General features: G+C 38.6%; 1 protein-coding gene across 3 annotated transcripts in view; it reads left to right on the top strand.

Moving 5' to 3' along the window:
• helz2a (helicase with zinc finger 2a) overlaps positions 1–12494 on the top strand; it is a 120585-nt gene that overhangs the window by 55142 nt on the left and 52949 nt on the right. For all 3 annotated transcript variants that reach the window (XM_073061701.1, XM_073061700.1, XM_073061703.1), the window contains exons 8-9: positions 1943–2729; positions 10157–10232. In XM_073061701.1, coding sequence (XP_072917802.1) covers positions 1943–2729; positions 10157–10232 — 863 coding nt within the window. The remainder of the gene's footprint in view (positions 1–1942; positions 2730–10156; positions 10233–12494) is intronic.

The following is a 12494-nucleotide window of genomic DNA, read 5'->3' as shown; positions in this document are numbered from 1 at the left end:
TCTAGTGATCACTTGAATGAGCTCAGTCCCATGTAAACAATGCACCTTTCAATATTACTCACGTACAGCTGTCTTGCTCCAGGTGATTTCAAATATTACACATCCTAAGATCAATCAGAGGTCTGTTCCTGTATGTGCTTAAAATAGCAGTTTTGTAGCTCCTTATTTTACTTGCTAAAGTAACTTGGTTTATCTTGCCTTAAAAGCATTCTTGTTGCACGTTGGGCTGCAGGAGTCCACACCCAGGTGACGGAAGTCTTGAAGTGACAGATGTCTTGAAATGCCATGGTATCAATCCCTTTTAAGCCAACTTTTCTGTTGCTGAAGCAAAATCTCACATCAGCTAGGTCCTTCCGCTGTTTCTCTGTTACTGCAAGATATAACAAGCAGAACCCAGTGACTGGTTCAGTGACAGCCAGTAGATGAGATACGATTCTTATCCAGGAACTAAACACAATTGTTGAACCCAACCCACCTCTTCTACTAATTCAATAAATGCTGCCCCACTGGATAAATGCTTTATGTCTTCCTGTTTCACTCTCTCATTTTTGCATTGAAATCTGACCAAAACAAGCTTTGCCATCTTCATTCTTGATATAGGAGTCTCTCTTTACAACCCACAAGTGATGAGTGGTTGTGCTTTGACCAGAATTAGTGTCAGAGTTTTGAAGCAAGGATTCTGGCGTGTATCCTATGAGAAGGAATCTCCCTGAACTTTAAAAACCTCATCAATCTGTTTATTATTTCATGTCTGGATGTAAAAATGTTATTTTAACTAATACATTCATTTAAGCAACTTTGCTTAATATGACATTCACAGTAGGTTGAGTTTGTGCTCTTGTGTACTGACATCATTACTTGGCAGTAACGGTACAGCAGGCAACCAACCTTAAAACCCTTGGCAGGTCACTTACAACCCTCTATGTTTATCCTAATTTTGTTTCATTACAAACTAACCTTTGGTCAGATTGATTACTCTAGCTTGACCAAACCATAGAAACAAAACAAAACTGTTTTAGTACATGTTGTAGCAAAGGAGAGTTAATCATTGTAATTTTCATTCCATGAGACAAAAGAGTTCTTAAATGTAACTAAATCGAACTAAAACATATTTTCTTTTGCAGACCTGTTACTGGTTTACAGCTGCAAATTTTACAACTTTAAGTTTGAAATATATCTTGAAAATGCAAACTCCTAATATTTATTCAGCTATATAAGAATATCCCTTTAATTGTTTTCCATTTGAAAAGTAATTCTTTAGTTTTGTCAATGCAGTGTATACTCAAGCTATTCTAAGAGTCATAACAGGATGGAAATGTTTTATTTTTAATACATTGATCTTTTACTTCCTTTTGATCAATGTTTTGAAATGCTTTCAGCTTCTTAACCTCAGGATTATTTCATACTATAGCTGCCGATCTCTATCAGATCTCATCGTTAGCTGCTATATTTGGATGAACAGCCAAGGTCTTTGCTCAAAAAGCAAAGAGTGCATCTACTGTTCCTTCAGCCCACAGATCACACACACTTGGTACTGGAATTTGCAATGATTGCAAGCTTGCCAAAGGGCAGATGTTCATAGACTGCATCTGTGTAATAAATTCTGAATAGAGAAGTTCCTAGCAAGCTCCTGTCAGGACTGAGAGGATTGTTCTTCATTAGCTTGCCTCTATGACTCCATGGTAGCATTCTCCCATCTATTTCTAATCACTGGTACATTGTAGAATGTTGCTGGTATACATAGATCCTTTAAACAGTTGGTTGTTGAGGTTGCAACTGGTACACTAAGTATGCCATTACAGCTGGTACACTTAAATAGGCCATTTGGGAGGCATTGCATTTGATCCATAAACTGAAGTTGACAAAGCATGTCTTTCAATATTGTTTATCACAGATAAAATGCTTAGATCTAACTAATGAGCTCATTTGCCTCTTATTTCAGTGCTGCAGATTTGTATGTCAAAGATTATTTTCATCAATATGCTACTGAATTTCCTGAAGGAAGACCCCTACGGTTGAAATATGTCAAGAAGGACCCCATTCATACTGACCCAATTACACTGAAATACTGTTTACTTTCAAACAATTCATTTGCTGCACCTGACAAATGTACCTTGGAATCATATCGTATAGTCATCACCACGTGCATGGAGGCAAAATTGTTCTCAGAACTCAGCCTTCCTCCTGGATTTTTCACACACATTTTAATCGATGAAGCTGCTCAGATGTTAGAATGTGACGCACTAATTCCATTGGGCATTGCAGGAAACGAGACTCGGATTGTCTTGGCAGGAGATCACATGCAAGTGACGCCAAAGCTTTTTTCAGTTGAAGATAATGAGATGGCAGACTACACCTTACTCAACCGCCTGTTCCAATACTACATGAGAGAAAAACATGAAAAGGCGGCTAAAAGCCGCATAATCTTCAAGGAAAACTATAGGTCGGTGAAAGAGATCATTGACTTTGTGTCAGTACAATTTTATGTTGGAAAAGTCGACGTTATTCAAGCAAGTGGAGATGTCCAACGCCACCCAAAGTTCTATCCTTTAATGTTTCGCCATGTTCCAGGGACCAGCAGATTCCACCCATCCACTTTATCCTGGTACAATGAGCATGAAGTTTTACAAGTTATTGAAATGGTAGAATCTATTATGAAAAGCTGGCCCAGCGAATGGGGAAAACCGAATCAAATGGAAATCTGTGTTGTATCTTCTGAATTTCATCAGGTAACATGGCTCAAAATTATATACTGATATAACTTAAACATCTGTCAAAGAATAAGGTTGTCCCAAAAGGTGCTTCTGAAGTAGATTTAAATTCTTGGGACATTTAAAATAGTTGGTGGCAACAGCTACATTTGGCTACAGCCAAAAATGAAATTTTAATGGGGCTAAGAGTTAGTCTTATTTTTTGAGTGCTGCCTTTCTGCTTATCTTTGAGAATTTGTGCCATTGTTTCAAAGGCATGGTTACGTCTTCACCAAGGAAGAAGTACAGGCGTGAAAGAATGGTTCCAACTTTAATACAACTTTGCACAACTGGATATGCATCAAACAGTATGAATTTCCTCCCATTTAAAGGCATTTTCATTTACTTAAAGAAAGACATTTGACTGATTTCCTTTGGTGTTTGGTCCAATCTTACAACTGTTCAATTGTGTAATGTCACCATTTTGTTTCATTGTTGTTTTAAGTGCAGAAGTCTGTAAGGAAATGTTGTGGTTGAAACTTGCTGACTTATAGTTTTCTGCAGTAGGTAATTAAAGGCAGGCTTTTGCCTAGCAGTGTATTATTTTGGTATTGATTTGACTGGGAGAATGAGAAAAACCACAAAGAACAGGAAATGCTGATAAATAAGCAAGTTGTAAGGTGATTTTGGATAATGAAGGTGTTCAAGGATAATGAAGAAGAAGTATTTTATTATCATTGTCTTTAAGCTGTTCCTTGACTGGTCAGATTGTAGTTCTTAGATTTTTTTGTAAGTGATAAATGTTGGGGTAAGGAAGTGGCGAGGAGGGGGAGGGGAAGAGGTGCATGTTTACACCATCTGCAGTTTGTAAATAAGATGGAAGTGTGGGTGACAGGGTATTGGGATGTGAGAAAATCATCTAGGTGAGTAGACATCATTATCTTCAATAATTATAGTCCTGCTATTGTCCATGATTTTTGCACTGATCCTTTAAATCATGCAGTGTTGTCATCTTCTTGTGGTTCAAGGCATGCAGGCACCCTTCTCTTCCTGTAGTTGGCTTCTACTGTCTTTGTTCTACGTGACCTTGCCTTGCAAGAGAATTTGAATTACGTCTTTGAGCATTGTGGAACTTGTTTGTAGGAGTTCTGAGAGGGAGAAGGGAGGTGTGGAACTTCTACTGATGGTCACTGTATGGAAATGTGATACACCATGTCAATGGGGCCCAGATTTAGAGTTTATTGGAAGGGAAGTGTTGGTGATTTGGTGAAGTGGAGGGTATGGAGGAAATAATTGGTACTCTGTGGATGCAGAGTGTGCCATTAATAAAAGTCTCTACAGCTATTCACTGCAACACTTCAAATCTTGCATCTTTCAAAGTTCAAAGTAACATTTATTATCAAAGTACATACATGTCACCATATACAACCCTGAGTTTTTTTCTCCTATTGACATACTTAGCAAGTCTATAGAACAGTAACTGTAAACAGGATCAATGAACAACAAACTGTGTAAATGCAAATATAAATAAATAGCAAAAATAATGAGTGTGAAATAACAAGATAAAGAGCCCTTAAATGCGACCAAACGTTGTTGGAATACCAGAAATAGAATGATCCCCTTTTGTTCAAGAGCCTGATGGTTGAGGGGTAGTAGCTGTCGTTGAACATGGTGGTGCGAGTCCTGAGGCATTTGTACCTTCTAGCTGAAGGCAGCAGCAAGAAAGAACATGGCCTGGGTGGTGAGGATCTTTGATAGTTGCTGCTTTTCTACGGCAGCGTTTTATGTGGATGTGCTTAACGATTAGAAGGGTTTCACCTGCAAAGTACTAGGTGGAATCCACTGTCTTTTGTAGGATTTTCCATTCAAAGGCATTGGTGTCCCCATACCAGGCTGTAATGCAGCCAGTCAGTACACTTTCCACCACACATCTACAGAAGTTAGCTGAGGTTTTTGATAAAATGCCAAATCTGCACAGACTCCTGAGGAAGTAGAGGTGCTCTTGCACTTTCTTCACAATTATAATTATATGACGGGTCCAGGACAAGTCCTTTGAGATAGTAACATCCAGGAATTTAATGTTACTGACCCCACTCCACCTGTGATCCTCTGGACCTCTGGCTTCCCTCTCCTGGTCTACAATCAGTTACTTGGTCTTGCTGATGTTGAATGAGAAGATGTTGTTATTACTCAGCCAAATTTTCAGTCTTCCCACTGTATTCTGAATCATTACCACCTCTGATACAGTTGTCAGCAAACTTGTATACGGTGTTGGAGCTGTGCTTAGCCACACAGGCTTAGGGTTAAATCAAGTAGAGCAGAGAGCTAAACAGACAATGTGCACAGGACAGCATCATCACCTGAAAGTTCTCTTCCAGATTCTACTCAATGACGTCTCAGATTACCCCAGTGATTCATTTTGTATATTCTATAACATCCTATCCACAATACTGCTTGAGTGTCTTCACCAGTGATTCCAGAAGTCATTGGCACCCTCTCAAGAAAATTAAATATTATGCTTTCATCAAAGCCCATATCCTATATATGAATAAAGATAAAATATTTCTCACTTCAATTTCATCTATTACCTCTTCTGTCCAAAATCCCACCTTTTCCATGCTATTTTTCACTTTTTCCAGAACTGATTCGCTTTCTGCATGATGGTAGCATAGTGGTTAGCACAGTGGTGTTACAGGACAGGTGACCCAGGTTCAATTCCTGCCGCTGCCTGTAAGGAGTTTGTACGTTCTCCCCATGACCACATGGGCTTTCTCTGGGTGCTCTGGATTCCTCCCCCCACAGTCCAAAGACGTGCCAGTTGGTAACTTAATTGGTCATTGTAAATTGTCCTGTGATTAGGCTGGGATTAAAATCAGGGATTGCGTAGCTCAAAGGGCCAGAAGGGCTATTCAGCATTGTATCTCAATAATAAAGAAAAACAGGTGCCCTTTAAGAAGATCAGAATAGCTTTAAGCAGTGCCAGCTAGCTTTAAGAAGACCTATCATGTTTTAATGTTGATGTTCCCTGCATAGCAGAGGGAGCACCTGATGCATGTAGAAAACACAATCAGATGACATCCTGGCTGAACTGAAACCACTTGTCTGGATTGATCATGGATAGGAAGCCCTGGTATGGTCCATGAGGATTTCTCAGTGTGAATGGTTGATGACCCATGTCTCTATCTTTGCATTCATGTGTTCTGTTTATGCATATTGTTGTTTCCTTGAATTAGATCTGATTAGATTAGATCTGTTCAAATGCTCATAACAATCATGTGGATAACTCTTACTTGGATGAGAGGGTCAAGACTTGTCATTTGTCTCTGACTTCAGATTTCAGACCAGCATCTTTTTTGTCTAGGAAAGGACTTGTGTGATGCCATGCAGAAAGATTCCAAGTAGTTGCACAAAATCAACTACAGTGAAAAGACTTCTCAGTCAAAATATATTTTTTAATCTGAAATTTACAACCAAAAAGGGAATAATTATTTTCTGTGTTTTTGTTTAAAAACAATATATGTTTCTCAATGAAATGTAGCATAAAATGGATAAGACTGAAGCTATTGCTGTTTTTTGTGTTTAAACTTCAGAAGAGGACTTTCTGTATTCTTCTGTGTTCTGCATCAATATGACCTCCTGAAATCCCCAACATTGTACAAAACTCTTAAGTCAGATAATGGGCCATTCTATATCTATTGCTGTATTTTGTATGGTTTAGTTAAACATGTATTATACTGTATTATCAGAATCCAAATTATTCAATGCTCACTTAGAAGTCTGGCTTCTGACTGCTATCTATACTCTATGGATTGAAATAGCAATAGATTAAATTGACAAACATTTAACTTCTCTATCTATTATAATGTAGGGGAACATCCTGCAAAGAGGGACCTCTGTAAAAGGCAAAATTAAAAATCACAGCAGTCTCCTTATCAGGCTTCCCTTGATCACGTTAAGTAAATATTTCCAGAATGTTGTCTGATGCAACGATTTCAGGCTCCATGTGAAACCGGGTCAAGTTCTGTTAAAATGCTCTAAGTTTGTCGACTTAGAGGGTCACGAATCAGTTCTTCACTGTTTGAAAGACATAATTTACATTCTTTAAATTTTAATTTAGAATTTCAAATCAATATCTTTATTATATTGCTCTGTAAGTTACATGGTGGAATAATCCTACAATGAAGAATTTGCTAAACCATTAAGATCAGTGTGGAAATTTTTATTAGTCCAGCTACCTCAGGACATTTGCTTCTGCTGCACTTAGTAAGGTTAATGAAATCTGGCCCCAGTGAGTTCAAAAGGACTGAGGGAAACTGAGGAGGTGGAATAGCTTGAGGCCTGGTGCCTGGCAAATAGCCTCTTCTTCAATGTCAGCAAGACAAAGGAGATTGTTAGCAGCTTCAGGAGAACTTGCATCATTCACACCCCTCGTTAGATCAGGGTCTCAGCTGTGGAAGCAGTGAGCAGTTACAAACTCCTGGGAGTGCACATCTCACACAACCTCACATGTTCCCTGAACACATTCTACATAATCAGGAAAGCTCACCAATGACTCTAATTTCTGAGGAGGCTGATGTGAGCTGGACGATGCACATCTACACTCATGAAAATTTACAGATATGCAGTAGAGAGCATCCTAACAAGCTGTGTCACTGCATTGTACAGAAACTGCACTGTGATGGATAGCAAAGCTCTACAATAGGCAGTTAAAACTGTCAACACATCAGCGGCACCAGTCTACCAACCATTAAGGACTAATGTACAGAAAAGTACCAGAAAAGGGCCAGTTACATCATGAAGGATCCCACCCACCCTGGTCTTGGACTGTTTGTTTTGCTCCCATCGGGGAAGAGCCATGTAGCATCCAAACCAGGACCACCAGACTCAAAAACAGTTATTTTCCCCAGTCAACACCTTCAGCCATTAACTCATCCTCCACACCCCCAACTACCACTATTTTTATCATTTCCTGTCACTCACCTTGTGTACAGACACTCCTGTGCCTAGTGACACCTTCTGGACATACACTATAATCAATTGATGTATATAAGTTATCTTGTGTATTTATATTTATTGTGCTTTTTATTATTATTGTGCTTTACCTTGTGTATTCTCTGTGCTGCATTGGAGCTGAAGTAACATACATTCTCCTTTACACTCGTGTACTGGAAATTACATTATATAATCTAGAATCTTGAGAAGCCATTGGGTTTCAATTAAGCATGGGAAGAGCGACCTTGGCAACTTCAACTGGAGCACAAGAATTGGAGCTCCACTGAGTTTCTAGAAAATGCAGAAACAAAAGTCATGGTTTATCAAATGAAGCAAGGAAACCGGTATGTTAAAGGGAGCAGAGGAACTGGAGCCTCGCTTTTCAAAAGCAGCATGGGAACTAGCATCCTAATGTTTTAAAGGGAGCACCAAATCAGTATCTTTTCAGTGTTAATCAGGTGATGTGGTATTAGACCGTCCCTGATCTTTAGCTTGCAATCTGCATAGGGAAGCTATTTCCTGGCTGAAATTGTAAGCAGAAAATTGAGTACGAAATATAATATTAATGGTAAGACTTTTGGCAGTGTGGAGGATCAGCGAGGTTGTGGAGTCAATGTCTATAGGACACTCAAAGCTGCTGTGCAGGTTGACAGCGTTGTTAAGAAAGCGTATGGCATGGGGGCCTTCATCAACCAATAGATTGAGTTCAAGAGCCATGAGGTAATGTTACAGCTATATAAGACCTTACTTGGATCCCATTTGGAGTACTGTGTTCAGTTCTGGTCACCTCATTACAGGAAGGGTGTGGATGCTATAGAGAAAGTACAGAGGAGATTTACAAGGATGTTGCCTGGATTGGGAAGCGTGCCTTATAAGTTGGCCTTTTCTCCTTGGAGCGATGGAGGATGAGAGGTGGCCTGTCAGAGGTGTATAAGATGATGAGAGGCATTGATCGTGTAGATAGTCAGAGGCATTTTCCCAGGGCTGAAATGGCTAATATGAGGGGCACAGTTTTAAGGTGCTTGGAAGTAGGTACAAGGGGGATGTCAGAGGTAAGTTTTTCCGCACAGAGTGGTCAGTGCGTGGAATGGACTGCTAGCGAAGGTGGTAGAGTTGGATACAATAGGTTCTTTTAAGAGACTCTTAGATAGGTACATGGAGCTTAGAAAAATAGAGGGCTATGCGGTAGGGAAATTCTAGGCAGCATCTAGAGTAGGTTACATGGTCGGCACAACTTTGTGGGCCAAAGGGCCTGTAATGTGCTGTAGATTTTCTCTGTGCTATGTTCTAAATGTACCCAAAAGAAGGAATTCAGCACAATAGCAGTCTTTAAAAGTTGTTTACATGGGTTTACAAGTACAGTTGTAGGATTTTGGTGTTTGAAGATGGAACATGTGAGCATAAATGTGGGTAAAAGTACTGGCAACCAAAACGTAAGCTGCTAATATTTTAAATACACTTCTATGTTCATAAATGTTATTTGGGTAGATTCCTGTGATTCAAGACTGCTATTGGCAACATAAATTTAAATTGCCACGTAGTGAATTTACATTGATTAAGTGCATTTAGTTTCTGCTTCTGAATGATCAAGCTGGCAATCATCTATTAAATTTCCTCTGGAGAAAAAGAGAGGGCAACACATTGAACCTGAGCCATGGCTATTCCAAAAGCTGATAGTGCAAGAACAAACTGACAAACATACCTGAGATGTTAAGAGCCAATGGAGAAGAATAAAGAATGGTTGAAACAATCAGCATCGTATTCTTAGAACCTTCTGTACAATGATGGCTTAATATAATACCGATTGAATTAACATGGACAGCTGAACTCTGATTCCGAATTTATTGAACTAACAGAAAATAATATAATGCATGTATTAGAGGTGCCACTCAACTAGAATCTGCTGAGTACTGTGGAAATTCCTTTTAATTCCATCCCTACTCCCAACTCTGTCATTTAACTGTACTGCTGTTTGGCCTCTTTGATGCACAATTATATGGAATGTGTCAATAAGAGTCACCACCTCTGATTTGCTAGTCTTCAATCCATAACTCTCTGAAAAAGAATACCAAGTATTTAACTGAATCAGTTTCAACTTAATAGCTTTTTGTAAGTTTATATGTAGTCACTTTTTTTTAAATTAACTCAGTTCTCTCTCAAGATGAACGTAGGAGGGAAGTGTCTTCGGATTAAACTTTAAGGGAAGTAAGAAGTCGTTATGGTGTATAATGATTAATTTTGTTGTTCCTTATTCACACTGAAATGTCATTTTTCTTCTGATTTTGTCTGAAATATAAGGTCAAACACCCATATCATAAACTTTGGTTCACTCTGAAAACATAACTTGTATCAGTAACTTTCTGCTTATTCTACTCTCTGTAAAATCCAAAACTCTTTCTTTATATATGACCAGGCCTCAATTCTTTTGCAATGGCGCATTTGATTTAATATTTACCTTTAAAATTTTATTTCAGATTCGCTGCTTGAGACAGGAACTTAGATTACATGGATGCAAAGATGTACATGTAGAGAATGTCTTCAATATTCAAGGTAAGTGCATTTACATCCAGTTGAACAACAAAGGAGTGTTTAATTTACTTTTAGTATTATATTTGGAATCTGTCTCTCCCAAAGGGAAACTACTCCATTTATACAATGAAGCTTTCTCATCAATAAGAATAGGAAGCAGTGTGGTTTTAAAAAAACAGCTTTAAATTATTTAGGAAATAGAGATACCTGTGTCTCTGTGTTCAGTAACCTTATTCCATTATAGATAATGTTCTCTTCATACTTAAAGTATTTGAAATATTCCTCATTAAAGATTCGTGAAAGCTACACAAAAGGAAAAATAACTGAAGGACGATAAAAAGAATAGACTCTTGCAAATTCTATTGTATCAGATCTTTGTTTATAAAATTCAAATATTTGTACTGATATTTATGAGTCAGTTCAATCGAGGATAAAATGTTGGTAAGATTATTTTTCAAGTTCTAAATGTAGGAACTGAGACAGAGTGGTTGGCTTACCAATTAATAGCAAATTTCAAAGAATGGTGTAGTAGCCTTAAAGTTAAAAACAAACAGGATTCAAAGCAATAATAAATGGCTCTTTGCCAGTGTAAGTAGATTTAAAATAAAAGAGAAGAGGGTTAAATTGCTGCTCAAGTATGCCATGCCATTCAGTATAATCCAGACTGATCTGATCTTTGGCTTCATCTCCATTGTCCTGCCTAGGTTCTCAAAGACTTGATTCCCATGAAAGCAGAAATATATCTCAGGCACAAAAATACTCGATAACTGAATGGCCACCACTCCACCCTCAAAACAAATACGCACAGGACAGATCATTTTCAAAAGCAACCCCAGTATACTCTGATCAACCGCTGCAAACCCTCTCCCAAACACCTCACTCCCCAAAAAAATCTATTGAGCAGGATCTTCTTCCTTCTCCCATCCTTCACAGTAGCATCTAATCTATTTATGCAATCTTCTCTTGGGAAATTCTGATCATCTAGTCCTCAAGGTACTTCCTCCACAATTTCCACTTTTCACAGTGGCTGAAAATGAAGGAAGGTTTAATGATGCAAAGCCTATTCCATACCCTGTGCCCTATTTGCAAAAGGAACCTTAGGTCCTGTACAATAAGTTTTGCTATTAAAGTTATTCTCATTATACATTGAAATATATAGAAAATTAATTTTCTTATATCTATTTCAATGCACTGTTATTCCACCCTATTACTTTATGTGCCTTTTAAAAGTTGTTAATGCACCTGCCTCAACCACCTCTGGGAGCTCATTCCATATACAGAGCACACTCTGGGTGAAAAGATGTCCTTTTTCATTTCTATTACATCTCTTCCCTGTTACCTAAACCTCTGTCCTTTAGTTCTTGATTCTCTGTCCTGGAGAGTAAAAGATGGTTGCTTTTCACTTATCTATGCCCCTTACAATTTTATGCACCTCAGTAAGATTATCCCTCAGCAAAAACTTTGGACTCAACATCAATAAGACCAAAGAACTGATTGTGGACTTCAGAAAGGATAAGACCAGGTAACACACACCAATCATCACAGAGGGATCAGAAGTTGAGATGAGCAATTTCAAGTTCCTGGGTGCTATTATCTCGGAGGACCTCACCTGGTCCCAAAATATCAATGGAACTATAAAGAAGGCAAGACAGCAGCTATATTTCATTAGGGGTTTGAGGAGATTTGGTATGTCACCAAAACACTCTCAAATTTCTACAGATGTACTGTGGAGAGCATTTTAACTGGCTGCATCACTGTCTGGTGTGGTGGGGGCTACTGCACAGGATCGAAGTCAGCTGCAGAGAATTATATAATTAGCTAGCTCCATCATGGGCACTAACCTCCATATTATCCTGGTTGTCTTCATGGAGCAGTGCCTCGTAGAGGCGGTGTCCATCATTAAGAGTCTCTACCACCTAGAAATGCCCTCTTTTCATTGCTACCATTGGGAAGGAGGTACAGAAGCCCGAAAGCACACACTCAATGATCCAGGAACAGCCTTTTCCCCTCAACTCTCCAATTTCTGAATGGGCATTGAACTAATGAACACTACCTCACTACTTTTTTATTACATATTGTTATGAACCCCATAACTGGGTCACTTACCAGCAAAGATAGAGAGGTCCGTTGAAGTCTGATGATACTATTTTAAAAAAAATTTATTTATAAAGGGGCACAAAAGTAAGGTTAATACAAACATTCAGATAATATACGTCGTCAATACTCAATCTAAAGTGCGGGTATAGTAATAATCAACAATAAGAAGTAGCTCTATCGTTTGTC

Source organism: Hemitrygon akajei, chromosome 11 (assembly GCF_048418815.1).
Source record: "Hemitrygon akajei chromosome 11, sHemAka1.3, whole genome shotgun sequence".
In the NCBI taxonomy this organism is placed as follows: Eukaryota; Metazoa; Chordata; class Chondrichthyes; order Myliobatiformes; family Dasyatidae; genus Hemitrygon; species Hemitrygon akajei.
This window is presented reverse-complemented; position numbering and strand designations above follow the sequence as displayed.